General features: G+C 57.7%; 1 protein-coding gene across 1 annotated transcript; it reads right to left on the reverse strand.

Annotated features, from left to right (window-relative positions):
- Positions 1–794: 794 nt before the first annotated feature.
- CSPG4 (chondroitin sulfate proteoglycan 4) lies at positions 795–16,929 on the reverse strand. Its single transcript, XM_054168788.1, has 9 exons — positions 16,669–16,929; positions 11,984–15,565; positions 11,202–11,681; positions 10,566–10,742; positions 5,814–6,012; positions 5,508–5,642; positions 5,190–5,344; positions 3,796–3,979; positions 795–3,542 (listed from the first exon to the last, which is right to left on the reverse strand). The coding sequence occupies exons 1-9, from the start codon at positions 16,927–16,929 to the stop codon at positions 1,621–1,623; spliced, it is 7,095 nt and encodes a 2,364-aa protein (XP_054024763.1). The 3' UTR covers positions 795–1,620.
- Positions 16,930–18,433: the final 1,504 nt, after the last annotated feature.

Here is an 18,433-nt window from a genome sequence, read left to right on the forward strand (position 1 = left end):
TTGTCTCTGAGCAGAAAGGAGCCTCATTTTTTCCCCCTCCAGAGGAGGCTTTGGAGGTGGAGAGGTTGCATCAGGGAAGGAGGTGGCAGTGTGCCTGCTTGGCACCCAGCAGCATGGGCTGATTTGGGCCAAGAGAGCTTGGAGGTGGTCAGGGCTGCCTCCACCATGTCCTGTCTCACCCGTGCCATGGGACAGGTTGGGTCTGGGGGGCCTGGGGGTGGCTGGCTGCACCCTGATGGCTGTGGGTGCCCAGCAGGACATGCTGGCAGCTGCCAGCTGGAGCAGGGCAGGTGTGAGTTACTGCTCAGCAAACGTCTGGCACCTTAAACACAGCCAGGAAAGCTGCTGGCATGGTCCCAGCAAACATCTCGGCTCTCCTCCAGCCCTGCAGAGGGACTGCACAGGGTGCTGGTTTGGGGGGTGATAGGATGGATTTTACCCTGGATGATGGGGGGAGGGGGTGTGCAAATGTAAAACATCCCCCGTGGGCCCTGGGGGCTCATTTTGTCTTCCCATGGGTGCTCTGAGAGCGGACTGTGCCCTGTGATGAGCTTCCCAGCTGCAGCAGTGCAGGGTGTTATTGTTGGGTCCCATCCTGAGCTCAGTGCTCAGTTTTTCCCCTGCTCTTCCTCAGACAAGTTCTATTTCGGTTTTTAGGACTCCAGATTGGGGAAAAATTGAGCAAAAGCCCAGAATTTGGTCCATTACCTCCAAATGTCAGTCAGTAGCTCCCTGGGACTTCAGAAAGGCCTGGCAAGGGAGAGGGCTGACGACAACCATGATGCACCTCGGGAAAGGCTCTTTATTCTGTTTACTTCTGCCCTAGGGGAGTATACAGTGGAAAACCTGGCTGGCTCGGGTTCTCCGCTCTCCTCTCTGGTTTCATGCTGCCCAGGTGAGCTCCTGCCATCCCTCCCAGCCAAGAGGGCTCCTACCTGTGTGTGCAGCCCACCTCCCACGGGGCTCGGTGCGACCTGCTCTATGAAACAGGCAGCAGGCACGCAGAGAAAGAGCCAGGCTGGTTGTGTTGGTTTGGGTTTCTTGTTTTTTTCTCCTCCAAGTGGGTGGGAACTCCTTAAATTCCCCTGGCATTGGCCACAGAGTTTTTTCCGAGCCTCTGCTCCAGTGTCTCAGCCTGCCTAGCCCTGGGGGATTTGGGCAGCTTCGTCCTCAGCCTGACTCAGCACGAGCTGCTCTTCATCCTCCCTGTGGCAAACACCCCCCACCCCCCTATAGCAGTCGCTGCTGGTCATGAAGGAACCACCACCAGACCTGCCGGGGTGGCTCGGTGGGCACTGGTGCCATCAAGTCCCCTCCAGCACTGTGGCCACTGTTGGGTGGCCCAAACGAGCACCTGAAGTCAGCATTCCCCAGGGCTGCCCAGGCATTTTGCCCACCTCTGCTTACTTCTGCAGTGCCCCCCTCCCCTGCCCAAAGCCACCCGGAGATTTGGGCCTCCTGGGTGGGCCAGACCAGCAGCCCCCATTATCCCCATGGCCCTCCTGCATCTGTGGGATTCCAGCTCCCAGGAGGAGGAGGAGAGCTGGGAGGGGGTGGCGGGCAGCACTCTGGGAGGGTCCGGACCAACCAGGTGGTCTTGTGCCCCCATGCCTGAGCACTTCACACCCAGTACTGGTTGTTCTTCAAGGGGGGGTTGGAAGTCCGGCAGTATTGGAGGAGCTCAGGGTCTGGCGGTGCCCCAGGACCCTTGCCCTGGGGTGGGACACCTGTGCCCTTGCCCTCCAGGGTGTTGACAGTCGTTAGGGGGATGCCTTGGTTGGGGTCCATTCTCCGGAAGGTCTCCTGGTCCGGCACAGCCCCGTTCTTGACCTTGGAGGAGGGGGTGCCCTGAACGTGGTGCTTGCCTGTCTTGTTGCGCTTGTGCAGGTAGAAGAGCAGGGGCAGGATGAGGGCCAGCAGGAGGAGGATGAGGCAGATGGGGATGATAATGCTGAACATGTTGGCCTCAATGAAGCTGAGGAAAGTGCCCCCCTCCGTGGGGCTGGGGCTGGTGGTGGCGCCACGGCCTGGCCAGGCGGTGGGGGACATGCCCAGCTCGCTGGCATTGGGGCTGCTCCGTGCTGTGCCATGAGGCTGGGGCACAAGGGGTGAGGGTGCCAGGGGGGCCATGAGCAGGGTGACACCATAGGCTTTTGAGGCGTTGTAGGGCTCAGTGCTGTAGCCCAAGGATGCCAGCGCTGGTGGCACACCGGCAGCTGTCAGCTCAAAGACGAAGCTGTCGCTCTGCAGGGGCTGGTTGGTCTCGCCAGCATCCAGCACCTCCAGCCCCACCAGCCCTTGTTCCAGCTCGCTCTGGCTGAAGGCCTCGATTGGGGTTGTGGGTTGCCCTGGGTCCCTGGAGACCCTGACAAGGCGGCTGCCATGGGGGGCCCTGCGGATTGTGAAGAGCGGGGTGCTCCTGGTGCGGTTGGCCAGCTCGCTGGCATCCAGGATGCTGGTGTCCAGGAGGGCTGTGGTGCCCCTGGGCCACACACTGCCTGGCTGAGCCTTCACCAAGGCACGGACGGTCACATTCACCACCCCGGTCCTGTTGGCTGCCCGTGACGTGAGGAGGAACTGGAAGTCATCCTGAGGAGAGGTGAAGTCTGTGAAGGTGAAGGTCACCTCCCCACGGTCCAGCTGCTTCTGCGAGAAGCCCCGTGCCGGCTTGCCGTTGACCTGCACCTGGCCAAATCTTGGCTCCCTGCTGATCCTGTATTGTGCATTGCCTGCACCCCTCGGCTGTGTGGCTCCCAGGAAGTGATGGTGGGACATAGAGGCCCTGTTCAGGTCTTGAGGCACCTCTAGCAGCAGTGGGCTGGCAGCAGTGCTGACTGCAGACAGCACCTCAACCTCCAGCGAGGTCAGGGCGGGGGGGTGGTGGTCACTGGAGAGGCTCAGGGCTAATGAGCCTTTGGCACGGCTCCTGCTGGCGACGAACACCACGTGGCCTGCGTTGACATCTGCTTGGGTGAAGCGGTTGATGGGCTCCCGTGGGTTGTGGGCGTTGGCCAGGTGGCCAACAAGAGGTCTCTGAAGGACACTGTACACCATCTCCTCTGGGGGACCTGATGGGTCTGCTACATCCAGGTACTCCTGGGACAAGGTCACCATGGAACCTGGTGGGACCCGCAGCACTTCTTGTCGCCTCACCACCTGTAGTGGGCTGCTGCTGCTGCTGCTGGTTGTCACCATTATAGTGAAAGCTTCAGAGATGACCACTCCTTCCTGGGGAGGGCGAATGGATTGCTGTGCCCGGGGCTGGAGCCAAGCCTTGAATCTGAAATGGTCTTCAGAGACACTGTCCCCACCATGGGTGTAAGCCAGGCGTCCCGTGGACAGGTCTGACTGCAGGAAGGACGGCCGTGACCGATCTAGGGGCACATTACCCACCAAGAGCTGCCCATGAGCTGGCAGCCCTGTCACCAGGAAGGTAACATCGTGTGCAGCCCTCTCAGGGGCTGGGATTTGGCTAAGGAGGTTGGAGGCATCCAGCACCGTGGTGTCGATCTCAGCCCGTTGAGCCCTTCCAAGCTGGAGACCTGGGAAGAAAAGGGGAAACCCAAAGGTCTGTCATTCCTGGGAAGAGCCAGGATCTCCTGGAGTGGAGAGCACATCCAGGAGACAACATGATAGAGCAGGAAAAGGAGGAGGCAAAGAAATGGAAAGAGCCACGGGCAATTGCATTGTGCTGTCTTCTTTGGACTAACAAGTTCTCCTGAAGTTCACACAATCCCCCCATGCAGGATGACTGTGCAGGCTTCAGGTTTGTCCCTTGTCTCCCCCTTCCTTTACCTCCATTTCTCCATAGCTGAGTCGAGCGCTGGGGACACTTGGCCTCAAAGGAGATCAGCACAAGGAGGATGAAGGAATCTGAGATGGTTGTGGGAGCGACCACACGGAAGCGGATGGCATCTTGGGCAAGCCAGAAGGGCTTCTCTGGCATCTCGTGCTGGTAGAAAATCAAACCACTGTCCACCTAAAGATTGAACAAAGTCTCAGTGAGCTCTGTCAAAGATAAATCCTCCAAGCGGATGATACCGTGCAGGAGATTGTATAATCTCTGGTGTGATGGGCATCGTGGCACAGAGGAAAACCCTGGTGATGCCATGTCACAGCCAATGTGTGCACCCTAAGCTCTTATCTCAGCTCCAAGAAGGAGCAACCACCAAGAAATAAGGTAAGAAGTAAGGACCACCATCAGCCACGGCATGGTAGCCACCATGGTGCCTCTCTGTCAGGATGTTTCTGCCTAGCAAGTGGGGGAACTGAGGCTCAGAGGAAGGGCTGAGCTTGCTCAATATTCTCCAAGAACTGGGCCAGGCTTCTAGGGATGAGCACAAGAGGGTGGACAAAGTTAAGTGCTTCTGAGAGTTGGTTCCAAATAAGCTCTTTGCCATGCTCTGCAAAAGCCTGGCCGTGTGAGAAGAAAGTGGCAGAAAGGCTTTGCTTGGAGCGGGAGGGAAGGCATCTGCTTGTACAGAGTCATAGAATTGTTTGGGTTGGAAAAGCCCTCTAAGAGCATTCAGTCCAACCACTGACCTAACACCACCGTGGCCATTAAACTATGTCTTGAAGTGCCATGTCCACATGTTTTCTGAACACCTCCATGGATGGTGACTCCACCATCTCCCTGGGCAGCCTGTTCCGATGCCTGACAACTCTTGCAGCAAAATGTCCAATCTTAACCTCCCCTGCTACAGCTTGAGGCTGTTTCCTCTCATCCTATCACTTGTTGCTAGGGAGAAGAGACCACCCCCCACACCTGGCTCCAAGCTCCTTTCAGGGAGTTGTAGAGAGCCAGAAGATCTCCTCTGAGCCTCCTTTTCTCCAGGCTGAACACCACAGTTCCCTCAGCTGCTCCTCACAAGGCCTGTTCTCCAGACCTTTTGTGCAGGCAGTAGCCAGGCTGGGTCTGCAGCAGGGTGGCAGCCTAAGAAAAGGGGATTACAGCTCCCTGAGCCTCCTGCACCACTAAATCCAAGGCTTGGTGGCCACAGCAAAGCTGGCCCTAGGGCAGCAGCTCTTAATCCCTCTTAGCAGCTGCTGGCAGAGCTGGGAAAGTCACAGCGTGGCTGCAGTCCTGCTCTGCCTCCTGCCAGGGATCAGAGCCTCTGCCTGTGGTGGCAGCAGGGTCAGGATGGGAGCTCTGGCTTCAGTGGGAGGTAATGGAGGAGGCAAAAGCTCACCTGGGCTTGGGTGAAGTTCCTGATTTCCTCTCCCTGGGAGTTGCACAGCCTGCCCAGGCGTGGGGCTTGCTCGATGCTGTAGTAGAGGGTGGTGGAGCCAGCAGGGCTGTTGCTCACTGCCTGCAGGTTCTGGCTGGTGATGGGCTGCAGGGCACCTAGAAAACATGTCCAGTACAGGCTTCAGCTGGCTGCCTCCCCACTCAACTGCAGCCTCTGCCACAGGCAGCACTCAGCAGTACTTGGGCATTGGTTGGTGGAAAGGTCTAAGAGCCCCATTTGCCACTGAACTGGGAGGATGGGGAATGTTCCTGTACCCACCTGGGCAGACAGTGAGGCTCTGCTTCTTGGCCAGGCTGATGAGGGGCTCTCTGAGAGCCCTAACGAGGAAGAAGTGCCCAGGAGACAAGTTCTCTCCATCCCACAGGTCAAAGGCAAAGCCTCCATCCAGGGGCCCTGTGGAAAGCACATTGCTGGGTGTCTGGGGGGAGCAGAGGGGCTGCAGCCCCCCACTAACCTGGCACAGTTTGGAGCAGAGGGCTGTGTGGTGGGGCTAGCATCTGCCCTGAGGTGGTGTCCCCTCCTCTGTGCCAGGGGTAATGCTGGGGCACCTCATCCCTTCCCTACCTTGGTGCATGAAGAGGACAAGGCCATCGTTTATCTGGGCCTGGGTGAACCGCTGGACCTCAGAGCTGGGTGCTGACCTCAGCACAACCTTCCCATTGGCCGGGGGCTGGATGGAGTAGGTCACCTCCTCCGGCGGGGAGTCCTCGTCCTCAGCGCTCAGGATGTGGGGACCGATGGCAGCCGTGGTGCCTTCCCGCAGCTGGGGGACAAGGAGAGGCTGTAACCCCCCTGAGCTGCCTCCAGCCCCTCTCCCCTCTTCCCCAGCCTGCTCGAGGCCTCATCCCTGCTCAGACATCTTTGCTGGGTGCCTGAGCACGTCCCAGCCAACAAGAAGGCCTTGTCCCCGCGCTGAGTGATGCCTCCATCGTCTGGCCTCTGCCCAGCCCCGGGTCACCCTGCGCTGCTGCCGTGTTTGCTGGCACGTTCCACGCTGCTGGCTCCGTGCAGTGGCATGGCGTGTGCAGGGCAGCTTCTCCCAGTGTCCCCAAGTGGGCAAGGAAGAAAGGCAAAGGTCTGGGCTAGAAGCTGTGCATTCGGTGCATCTCTCCCCATTGCTATGCAGGGTAAGGGCTTTCTGGGGAGGTCTCCCAGCCCTGAACCCCTTGACAAGGGGTGAGGATTTTAAGGTAAAAGAGGCAGATTTAGACTAGATCTAAGGAAGACAAATTTTTTTTGCCACTGAGGGTGATGAAACACTGACTCAGGTAGATGCCCCATCCTTGGAACCATTCCAGGTCAGGTTGGACAGGCCTCTGAACAACCTGATCTACAGTCCCTGCTGACGGCAGGGGGCTTGGGCTAGATGGTCTTTAAAGGTCCTTTCCAACCCAAATCAGTCTGTGATTCTCTGACTTTGCTCTCTGAACTGCTGTGATGATTCCACCCCCATCTCTCCCCAGCTGGGTGTTTCTCTTAGCTCATGCTCCCAGCAAAGCACCCTTCCCACTGCCTCCTTCAAGGCTGCAGCAAGGCTGTGAGCTGCCCCAGCAAACCCTCCAGGAATGACAAGCATGCAGCTGAGCTCAGGGCCACCACAAAGCCTTCCAGGGCCACCACAAAGCCGCCCAGTACCACGGCAAGGTCTCCCAGTGCCACTTGTCCCCAACCAGTGGTGCCCACTTCCCCCTTGGGGGTGCTGCCACCCCAAAGCCCTGGCATCTCCCCTCTCCAGCTGCAGGCAACAATATTCCTTGCTCCTAATCCTGTGCTGTCTCTTAGTCTTGGCAAACCATGGGGATGAATCCTGCCTTGCCAGACAGGTTTTGCCTGAGCACCCCAGAGCTGCCTTTCACACTCAGGATGACCCAGCATCATGGGGCATGTGGACTGAACCTTCCCCCAGCTGATGCAGAGCTGTATCCCGCAGCATCACAAGGCTGGCCAGCTTCCTACAAACCCAGAGGACAACACCCAGGCGCTGGAGGAGCTGCTCAGCTGGCTGTGCTGGGCTCGATGAGCTCCTCTCTGCTGTTTTCAGCTGGCCTAACTCAAAACATTTCTTGAGTGGGTGTGGGTGCCGACAGTGAAATTAAATCCCTCTGCAGTCCCCATGGGGTGGCGGGAGGCAAGCTGGAAAACACAGCTTGGGAGAGACGGGATGGGGGAAGTACTGCTGGACACATTGAAGCCCTTGCAGAAGGAGCTGTTGCTCTACCACGTACAGGCATCGGGGGGTTTTGCACTGCTGCTTCTCCCCAGTGCTCACAGGCAGATCACTTCAGCACCCACTGGAATCGCAATCACATCCAGGGCTTGGTGCCAAGGAAGCCCAGAGAGGTGTTTGCAGGAAGGGGGCCCAGCAGCCCCGGGCCATTTTTGCCCACTGGAGATGGGCACACACAGCCGCTAGAGCAGCTTTGCTGGCCACCCAGAGCCTGTGCCACTGGAGCTGACCTGCTTTGCCACGCTCCTGGTGCTCTCTGAATTATTAAAGGCTCCCGCCTGGGTCCTGCTCTGGCTTACTCGGCCCATTCTGTTTGCTCAGCCTCCGTGTCGCCGCTGCTCTCCGGGGGAGCGCGCCGGGAGGCAGCGGAACAGCGCCGGGAGCGTGGCCCTGAATCGCTGCAGCACTGGAAGCCTCTCTCTCGCTGGCATCCAGCCATCCTTTCTCTTGATGCAACCCAGAAAGATGATCAAGGCAAATCTGCCCAGTCTTTCCCAGGCAGCTCCAGTTTGGGGCATGAACCCTGCCTGTTGTCGCCCCAGCCCTGCGTGGACTCTGCACCCTGGGAGCTGGCAGGATCAGGCAGCAGAGGAAGGCTTTGTGCAATCTCCCTCCCGGACCCAGCCTGACCTTTAAACGCTGAAGTCATCTCTCGTCAAAGCACAAACACAGCAGGGTTGGGCCCCTCCTGAGCCCTGGGTTGCTTTAGCATTGCCCTTGCTTTAGAGCAGGAAGCTTTTCCCAGCTCCAGAGCCCCTTCTTGGGCCCAGCCTACCAGGGCCAGCGCCTATGGGTACTTTTGGGATGCACTGGTCCATCAGTGAGCAGAGGGGAGGTTTTGTGCCTCTCGAGTGGAGACAAGGGGCTGCTGTGGGTCCAGCAGTCAAGGGGTTAACCTTGCTCTGTGGGGAGTGCAGGATTTTGGGGCAGCTGGAGCACATCCTGTAGGCACAACTTAGAGTCATGGAATCACCTCGTTGGAAAAGACCTTATAAGTCCGAAGAGAACCTAACATCTTCCTGTACACAACTGTTAGACCACGGCATTCAGCACCTCATCCAGACATCTTTTAAACACCTCCATGGCTGGTGACTCTACCACTGCCCTCGGAAGCCTATTCCAGTACCTGATGGGCACTTGATACACTACAAAAGGGATTTGCTGGGATGGGCCTAAGCTTCCAGGGATGGGAGTTTAACTGAGGAGAGCCCAGAGCTAAGCCTGGTGCTGGCTGTGGTTGTGGCCTCCCCCACACTTTCCTGGCAGTCCTGGCCCCATGTCTGTTCTTCTGGGGCTGTCTGCGTGGCACCTGGCCCGTGGCAGTGTGTACCCTTCCCTTTGGTCATCCTTTCCAGAATCCAAGTTCCAGACCCCTTCCCAAGGCTGCTATGATGATGATCCTGATGCAAAGAGCTGCCAGCCTGGGAAATCCTGGGATGGGTGCAGATACCTTGGGGTGGAATGCCAGGCTGGTGCTCCTGCATGTTTCCTAAGAAACTCTTTGCTGCAACTTTGACTTAATGATCCTGAAGGAGACAGGGAGGTGTCTGAAGCAGAAGGTGGGACTTTGGCAGCGGGTGAGGATGGGCGGGCTTGATGTAGATGACACTAAACTGGGTGGGACCATTGGCCTGCTTGAGGGCAGGAAGGCTCTGCAGCAGAATTTGGACAGGCTGAGGTCAATTGTACGAGGTTTAACAAGACCAAGGCCAGGTTCTGCACTTGGATTGCAACAACCCCACGAATGCTCTGCTCCAGGCTTGGGGTAGAGTGGCTGAAAAGCTGCCTGGCAGAAAAGGACCTGGGGGTGTTGATTGCAGCTGGATGAATATGAGCCAGAGTGTGCCCAGGAGGCCAAGAAGGCCAACAGCATCCTGGCTTAGATCAGCAATAGTGTGGCCAGCAGGAGTAGGGAAGTGATTGTGACCCTATACTGGGCACTGGTTGAGGCCACAACTTGAATACAGGATTTAGTTTTGGGGCTGTCACTCCAAGAAGGACATTGAGGGGCTGGAGCAGGTCCAGAGAAGGGCAACCAAGCTGGTGAAGGGTCTGGAGAACAGGGCTGGTGAGGAGCAGCTGAGGGAACTTGGGTTGTTTAGTCTGGAGAAAAGAAGGCTGAGAGGAGGCTTTCTTGCTCTCTATAACTCCCTCAAAGGAGGTTGCAGTGAGGTGGGGTTTGGGTCTCTTCTCCCTAGGGAGGTGGAGGGATGGAATGAAAGGAAACGGCCTGAAATTGTGCCAGGGGAAGTTTAGGTTGGAGATCAGGAAAAAATCCTTTCTTGTAAGAGTGCTCAGGCGTTGGACCAGGCTGCCCAGGGAGGTGGTGGAGTCACTGTGCCTGGAGGTGCTCAGAAAACGTGTGGACATGGCACTTTGGGACAGGGCTTAAGGGCCATGGTGGTGTTAGGTCAGTGGTTGGACTCCATGATCTCAAAGGTCTTTTCCAACCTGAAAGACTCTGTGAGACCGCTTTGCTTGTGACTTTACCTAGACGGGCATAAGGAGAGGTGCCAAAGATGCCTAAATAATTAATTAAGCATCTCCAAGCTGGGCCGATGAGTCCTGCCCAAGCTGTTCTTTCTGCTACCGGGGATTACTCCGACACCTGGGGAAGGGCGGGCAGGCAGTGAGGGAGTTTAGGAGGCGGGGGTGGGGGTGTAGGGCTAGAAGCCGCTGCTTGCCCTCGGCAGTGAGGGGTTAGGAGGCAGAGGGGGACCCGGCGGCCGCTGCCTGCCGCCGTGGCAACTCTGCCGACCCCGCGCCGTGCAGGGGGGAGCAGTTGCTGCTGCGAGGCGAGACTCCCATCTTGTGGCCGCTCTCAGCACTAGCGGCTGAGGGGGAGGGACGAGGTGGAGGGACGGACACGAGCGCGGCACAGCCCGCTCCCCGCCTCCTGCAAAGCCTCGCCGCTCCGGGAAACGCCTCCTGCTCCCCGGCGCACGGCGCCCGCCGCTGGGCTGCGCCCCTGCTCTGCCTTGCCCCAGATGCCAGGTTGCGACCCGTGCGGTCCCGACGCTAGGCTGGCGGCCCCTAGGGTGCTGAGCACCCCGAGGCGGCTGACCCATCCCCTTCCATCCCGCCCTTACCTGCAGCCCGGCGTTGAGCCGCAGCCGAGGCGCCCTGGAGCTGCGGGGCAGGATGGAGATGAAGATTGTCCGGGCCTGGCTCTGCCGTTCCAGCGACGAGGCGTTGGCCAAGAGGGTGAAGCTGTCGGATCGTGCCCGGGGACCATCCTGCCTGTATTGGATCTGCTGGTGCTGCACCTGCGGGGCAGGGACTGGGTGACCCTCCTGGGAGGACATGGGACACCAGCCCTGCACCCTCGTACCCTGGTACCCTTGCACCAGCCTGGGAGGAAAGAGCAAGTTGAGCACCTACCACTTCCTCTGGGGCATCCCTGTGGGATGGATCCAGCAGAAAGACAGGGAGTGGGATCCCCATAGGAAGCAGACCTGGAGCCCAGCCTGGATGCTCTGCCCACAGCCCCATTCTGAATCCCCTGGGACATTTAAAAGCACCTTGGGGGTTGATGATCTGTCTGGAGGCCAAAGCCAGCACCCAAACCCCTCCATCCCAAGGGCAGAGCTCTCTAGTGGGGAGAGGAGCCCCACAGCCCTCCCCAGCCTCCTGGTGCCGTTGGGCCTGGAGCCTAGCCCCAGGCTCTTCTCAGCACCCCTGGGAGAGCAGGGTAGTGGGGAAGTGGACAGCCTTGGCTGCTCTACCTCAGTCCAGGTGAAACCCTGCAGCTCGCCGTCCTCAGGCCGCTCGCTTTTCAGGAGGGTGCCAAACCGGGGGGGCTCGAGCACCCTGAACTCCACACCAAGAGCCGTGTAGTATGGGTTGGGGATGCTGAGGATGCCTGTGGAGAGGGTAGCAGAGCCACCTTCGGGCACCGTGATGTTGCGGACATCTAGGGGTATGGCAATCGGGAGCATGACCAGGCTCACCACCACCCCTTGCAGTGGTTCTACACCACGGGCTGTGATGTCCACGACAAACTGGTCACGCTCCTCGTCCGGCTTGGAGTGGAGGTAGAGGACCCTGCCATCATTGATGTCCTCCTGGGTGAAGGACTGGATGGGGTCCAGGCTGGGCTGCTCGTTTGCGTCCTCTTCGTGCTGAAGCATTGCCAGGAAGCCAGAGGCTGGGGGGCTGCTCACCTGGTAAACTATGTCCTGGGGAGGGATCTCTTCATGGGCCACCTGGGAGTGTGGGGGAGACAAGGCATGAGATGGGGCTGGTTCCTGTGAAGCTGGGCTGCCCTGCAGCCCACCAGTGTGCAATGTCCCATGGCTTTGCTATGGGGATGAGCTGCAAGAGTCACTTTCTGGCTGAGGCCATGCCTGACCCCCCCACCTCTGCCCCTGGGCAAAGCTTGACACGTGCACAAGTCCTTTCCCCTGTGCAGGTGGGTATAAAATGGAGTCCCACCAGTGGCTGGCCTGGTTTGGTATCCAGGAAAGGGATGCAGATGTGGGGAACGACTAGAGAAAGGGATACTCACCAGTAAGTACTGCTCCTTGATCCCAGCTGCTTCCCCCTGGAAGACGTGGATTTCCTTGCGGTTGACTATGCGCAAGGGGCTGGGATGTGTGTCCAAGAACACGCTGATGGCCAGTGTGTCCTCCACTGATACCTCGTTTGCTTCTACAGTGAACTGGAGCTCATCCCGGCTATTCCTGCTCCCATTGTGGCGGTAGGAGATCTCTCCTGCCAGCAGGTCCCTCTGGGAGAAAGCCATGACCGGCTGCTCCCCTCTCAGCACGGTCCCCCACCTTGGAGGGGTTGTTATCAGGAATCGTATCTCATCGTCTGACCTAATGTCCATGTTGGTCTCCAGGCTGAGGACAGAAGAGTCAATGCTCCCCTGGCTGCCTTGGGGGATGACCAGACCGGTGTTGTTGACTATTTTGATGTAGGGGTCTGATGCCTGCACTTCCAGGAGGGCCGTGGTTTGGTGGAGGCCATCTGAGACCTGTAGCTGAATCCAGCCCCGGTCAGCCCCTGAATGGACAAAGAGGATCTTCTTCTTCCTCAGGTCATCCTGTGTGAACCGGTAGACCTGGTGGCTCCTGTCATCAACATAGACGATGCTGCCAAACAAGATGTCCTTCCTTGCCAGCACCAGCTGCGTGTCGGAGAAGCCAGAGTCCTTGTCGCTGAAGGCAATGTCCTCTGTCGTCAGCAGGTGCTGCCCGTTGCGCACCACGTTGAAGACCTTGTTCACCACTTGGACCGGGGCGTGGTCATTGATGGGTTGGATGGAGACCCTGAAAACGCCTCTCACCTCCTCTGCCTCGGGTTCAGCGCTGCCCTCGCCCTGCCGCGTCGCCACAAAGGGGATGTCATCCTCCAGCGTCTCAGAGTCGTCGTGCTGGTACAGCAGACGGCGGTGCAGGATGTCATCGTTGGTGAACTCTGTGATCTCCTCTCTGGAGGCCCAGCCGTGGGATGCAGCCCAGGCCAGCCTCCCATGTGCGGGCCCCTCAATCACTTCGTAGAGGTAGTCCATGCTGTTCATGCTCTGGACGAACAAGTGGTCTTTGGAGATGACTGCTTGTCCCCCTTCCGGCACGGTCAGAAGGACGTTGGTCAGAGCTGGTGCATCGGGGTCTCCACCGATGCTGATTGTGTAGGTGTAGACAGGAGAATGCTGCTCCCCAATGCGGACACGGAACTGGAAGGTGTCCTCAGCTTGCTGGGAGTTCCTGATGGTGGCGCTGTAGCTCAGGTGGTTTTGTTGCAGGTCGTCTTGGGTAAACCCAAAACCTTCAGTCAGCCTGTTGCCGAGCAGCTCCAGATTTCCCTTTTTGGGAGCCTGGATTATCACATAGTGGAAAGGGACTGGAGCAGAGTTTGGATCTTCCAGCATCGCCTCCAGCTCCTTACTGGTGATATTTCTGTGCCGCTTGTTCTTCATCTGGAGGGGGACCATGGTCCTCATCTTAATGGTGGCTCTTTTAATCCTTATGACAAAAGTGTTGTTTTGCAAGACCTTCTGTCCCACTTGGACTTCAAATTGCAGCTTCTCCACAACATCTTCCAGGTGGTGCTCTGTGTCTGTGCTAAAATACTGGATGCGCCCTTGCTCCAGGTCTTGCTGGTGGAAGGATTCGACTTTTTTCCATTCCCCTCCCATGCTGCCTTGCTTCTGGATCTCGCCATACCTCAGGGGCTCCGTGAGGACATAGAGGATGGCGACTTGTTGGTTCACTGCATTGGTCTCCACTGAGAGGTTGGCCGTGGTGATGCGTGCAGCCCCTCCCTGGGAGGTGGAGAGGCCGGTGTTGTTACGCAGGCGGATGTCAGGATCGATGGCAAGGATCCTCAGGGTGGCAATAGGGCTTGGGACTGTGCCATCGTTCACCTGCAAGGTGAGCTGCGAGTTCGTCCCACTCTGGTGCACGTAGACTATGTTGCCTGCTTCCAGATCCCTGCAGGAGAACTCTTCGATGGGCACTCCAGGGTGAAAGTCATACTCTACATAACCCTCCTCCATCTGCTGGCCACCATGCAGCTGGAATTCAAGCTCATCACAGGATGTGTCATCATCTAGGACCTGCAGGACGTCTGTGGTCAGGTGTTTCCGCGTGTGCTTCAGGATTGTCATGTGGTTCCCGTGGGGAAAGATCACCTGCGGGGCATCGTTGGTGGGGTTGATCATGATGGGCAGCAGGTACATTTGCCCCTGCCGCAAGCATTCTGGGACCCCTTGCTGGGCGGTCACTGTCACCTCCAGCATTAGCTGGTCCATGGGCCCCTCGGAGCCATCGTGGACGTATCTGACTTTCCTGTTCACAATGTCCAACAGGGTGAACTTTCTTCTGCTCCTTGACCCAGGAATGTCCAGCTCCAGCTGGCCGTGCCTGGGGTCGTTGGTGATGCTGAAGAGGATTTGGGACTGCCGGATGCTTGCGAGGCTCAGGTCTACAGTTGGCTGGGTGTGTTTCCACTCCAGATAGGCCGTGCCCCCTTCGGAGACGATGAGGGGGCTGACGTGAAGCAGCCTGCTGATGTTGGCGAAGGCAGGGGGGAAGCTGCTGTCTGGCCGGCACGGTTCCGCCGCCAGGCCTGGTGCTCCTGACCAGGTATCTGGAGGTGGGGAGGTATGTGCGTCATCCTGCTCATACGTCTCTTCGTAGTCCCAGTAGTGCTCCTGCTTCCCACAGCCTGCAGTGATGTCTTTTGTGATCACAGCATCTTGCAGGCTCCTCCTCTGCAGGTTTATCCGCAGGTCTTCCAGGCAGCCAACGAAGGAGTTGTTGGCCATGGTCCACACTGAGATGAAAGCAAGGTGGTGCTCCTTCAGCCTCTGCAAAGCTTTTTCATTCATGCCTCCAATGAAGAGGTTTCCCTGAAGGTCCAGGTAGTTGTTGATGCCCCGGTTGGATGTGGATGAGGCGTAGTAATCTATCAGTATCTCAAACTTGTGGACGTCTGTGTAGACCTTGACGTAATGCTGCTGCTCGTCGCTGATGAAGACGTTGTTGTGCAGGACGATGATGCCATTGCCCTTCTCAACAAACCCCCTCAGGCGCCCGTTGGAGATCTCCAGGTAGAAGAAGTCGTTCTCCAGCCCGGCATGGTAGATGAGGGGTGCCTGGGTGATGCTGGTGGTTATCACAAACTCGATGGTCGCTTCCTCCCTTGCATCCCAGGTGGGAAACGCAACGTAGGAGTGTGGCCCCGGGAACCCAAAGGGGTCATCGGGCTCCGCAGAGAACTGTGTGCTGCACCCTTCCTGGACCCGGTGGAAGATCTTGGAGCTGCCATCAGAGGACGGAGGGGAGAGGACATCCAGGCCATTGAAAGTCACTAAGTGGAGGCAGCCTCTGAAGGGGGAGCTGGCCTCAGCAAGGTATGGTAGGTCAAGGCTGCCTCTTCCACCAGCAAAGAGGCCGTGCTGGATGTCCAGCTCCCGTACAGGCCCCGCCACGTCCGCGGAGCTGTTAAAGAGGCCGTCGATGGTGAGCATCATCCTGCCATCTTCCACCAGCAGCTTCACGTCGTGCACCGCCAGGTTATTGAGCTGCAGCTCTGCTGGTGACTGCAGCATCACCTCCTCTGAGCCCAGCCGCAGCCTGGCCTGCAGGGTAGCACATGGGAAGTGTTCAGCTCAAGCAAGAAATTGTCTGATGGGTGAGGAGACCTGCCCACCTACCAGAAACACCTACTGAAACATGGACTGTTCCTGGGGGCTCAGAAGTGCTTTGGTCCCCCTGTTCACTCCTGGCCACCCCACCCTCTTCCTCCTCTGTGCATGTTCCTCCCAGCCAAGCTAGATCCCCTTCTCTGGCTGTGCTTTCTCTGTCCTGGTCTTGGGATTTCTCTCCTTTTTTACCTCACATTCTGCAAATCCAAGTCTTGGGGCTTTATCCCTGGGGTCCTTCACCCCCCAGTCTCACCACTAGGCTTTTCCTCTCACCCTCTGGAGAAATCCTGCCAGATGTTTGCTCTTCTTGCCCTGCTCCATTCATGCCTGCAGCCTGGGCTGTTGCAGCCCTCGCCCTGGTAAGTGGCAGGAGAAATAGCAGGTTTTACTCTCCACAAGCAGCAGCCTGGAGCCTGCCTAAGTAGAGGGTTAGCTGATGGACCCTGAGACACATGGTCTGCATTAGGGAGACCTCCAGTCAGCTGCTTGCTTGCTCTCCTGCTTTGGTTTAGATGTGGTTGTTGGCCTAGCCCAGGCTTCAGGAGAGGCAGGATGTGCGCCTCGGATGTTCCCTGCTCTTTTCCTTCATGGTGGGTGCCAAAACCATAACCACAAGAGGGCAATTCTACTCTTCTGTCCTGATCCCTTCCCACGCCCTATCTGGGCTTGGCCTGTGGTGAGACTCTTGACTCATCCCTTCTGTTCATTATCTCTAGCACCCTGAGGGTGCTGTGCACCATGTTTGACTGGTGCACAGGGTGCTGTTGCCTGGCCGTCTCCATGATGCTCCCCAGCATCACCTGAAGCAGCAGGTGACGATCTTCCCCAGCTGGACCTTGTTTCTCTGTATTTAACTGATTCTCCCAAGGCCTTCTGCTCTTCTCTTGAACCCTTAACATTCCCTTGGCAGAGGTCTTGGCAGCTTGGCTGTCCATGCTGGCATCCAACCCCATGGACTTCTGCTTTCAGGTGCTGCCCCCACTTCCTCCTTGCACTGGGTGAAGCCCTGACCCACAGCAGGGTGCCAATGTACTGACCTGCAGGCTGCCAGCTCTCAGCTGGAGCAGGAGGTAGTCAGGCTGGCCAGCAGCCAGGAAGAGCAGCCCACTTCCCTGGCTGGTGTACAGCTGGAGGTGCAGTCGCACTGTGCGCGAGGCGTCCACCAGCGGCATCTCCACGTAGCTGTCCCCAAAGAAAGAAGCTGGGGAGAAAAGGGAGAGGGTCAGGCAGGGAAGGACACCTCCCACAAGCCCTGTCTGTGTGGTTGCTGTATGGAACCTCTCAAACCCACCCTTCATCCCCTCTCTCTCTGCCCTGTGAGAGGGTGGTGGAACACACCAAGCTGTGAAGACCCTTGGGAGAGTCTGCTCTGATTGTCCTAGGGGAAGGGGTTTCTAGGTCGCAGTAAGGTGCCTGCCTCTTCTCCCAGGTAATGTAGTAGGACAAGAAGAAGTGACCTCAAGGTGCATCAGGGAAGGTTTAGATTGGATACTAGGAAAAATTTCTTCACCAGAAAGGTCATCAGGCACCTGAAGAGGCTTCCCAGGGGAGCGTTGGAGTTGCCATCCCTGAAGGTTAGATGAGGTGCTGAGGGACACAGTCTAGCAGTTGTGTTGGGTTATGACTGAACTCGATGATTCTATGAACCTAGGTTCCTCTTCTCTGATCTTCCCAGGAGAAGGGGTTCCCAGGGGCTGGCTGGCAAGGTGGAGGTGGTGTTTCTCCTTGCCCATGCAGCATTTAGATGAACCTTCCCCCTTTGTTACTTGCCCAAGACAGATGCAGTAATGCTGTCATCATGCCAAGTTCCTGAGTGAGTTCCTGAGTTTAGGAGGCAAGATGTTCCCCTGAGTCTTTCCCCTTTCTGCCATGGCTGTCTCCCTTTGGAGGACTATGGACCCTCACAGCAGTGGCCATGTCCTGCCTTGCCTGCGTTCCCTGGGCAGTGTCAATCACTGCAATCGGAGACATCACAGAAACATTCAGGTTGGAAAAGACCCTCAGGATCACCAAGTCCAACCCAGAACCCTGCTCTACAACATTCACCCCTGAACCATATCCCCAAGCACCACATCCAAATGACCTTTAAACACATCCAGGGTTGGTGACTCAACCACCTCCCTGGGAAGCTCATTCCAATGCCTGACCACTCTTGCTGGGTAAAACTTCTTCCTAATGTCCAGTCTAAGCCTATCCAGTAATAGCTTGAGGCCATTCCCTCTTGTGCTATCACTAATCACCTGTGAAAAGAGACCAGCACCAGCCCCTCTGCAATGTCCCCTCAGGTAGCCATAGTGAGCAATGAGGTCTCCCCCCAGTCTCCTGCTCTCCAAACGAAACAGCCCCAGATCCCTTAGAGATGCTGCGTGGGAGCCCCGGGGACGCCACCAGGTCAGCCAGCACCGCGCTCTTCTCTCCCTGTTTAACAGCGCTTCCAAACAGCTCCCCCTATCATCCAGACGTTGCTGACGTTGCCCCTGGAGGTGGCTGCTCCGTCAGTGCCGGAGGAATGAACGTGTGTGCCTGCAACCCATATGTGGATGTGAGGCCACACGGAAACATCGGCTCAAGGGGGGCGGCCGAAGCTGTAGCTGGAACACGTTCAGCGCCCAGTCTGCACCAGCCCTGCAGGGACTCAGCTCAATGGCATGTGGTCACCAAATGAGAGACTGTGTCACAGGGCACAGGCAGGAGAGGGCAGGGTGGAAAGCACAGGGAGTGGCAGGGATTAATGTGAGAGTGCTGCTGATCTTCAGCTGGCTCGGGGCGTGCATGAGCGCTGCCTGCACACGAAGTGCCTGT

This window comes from Dryobates pubescens, chromosome 17, assembly GCF_014839835.1.
Source record: "Dryobates pubescens isolate bDryPub1 chromosome 17, bDryPub1.pri, whole genome shotgun sequence".
Lineage (NCBI taxonomy): Eukaryota > Metazoa > Chordata > Aves > Piciformes > Picidae > Dryobates > Dryobates pubescens.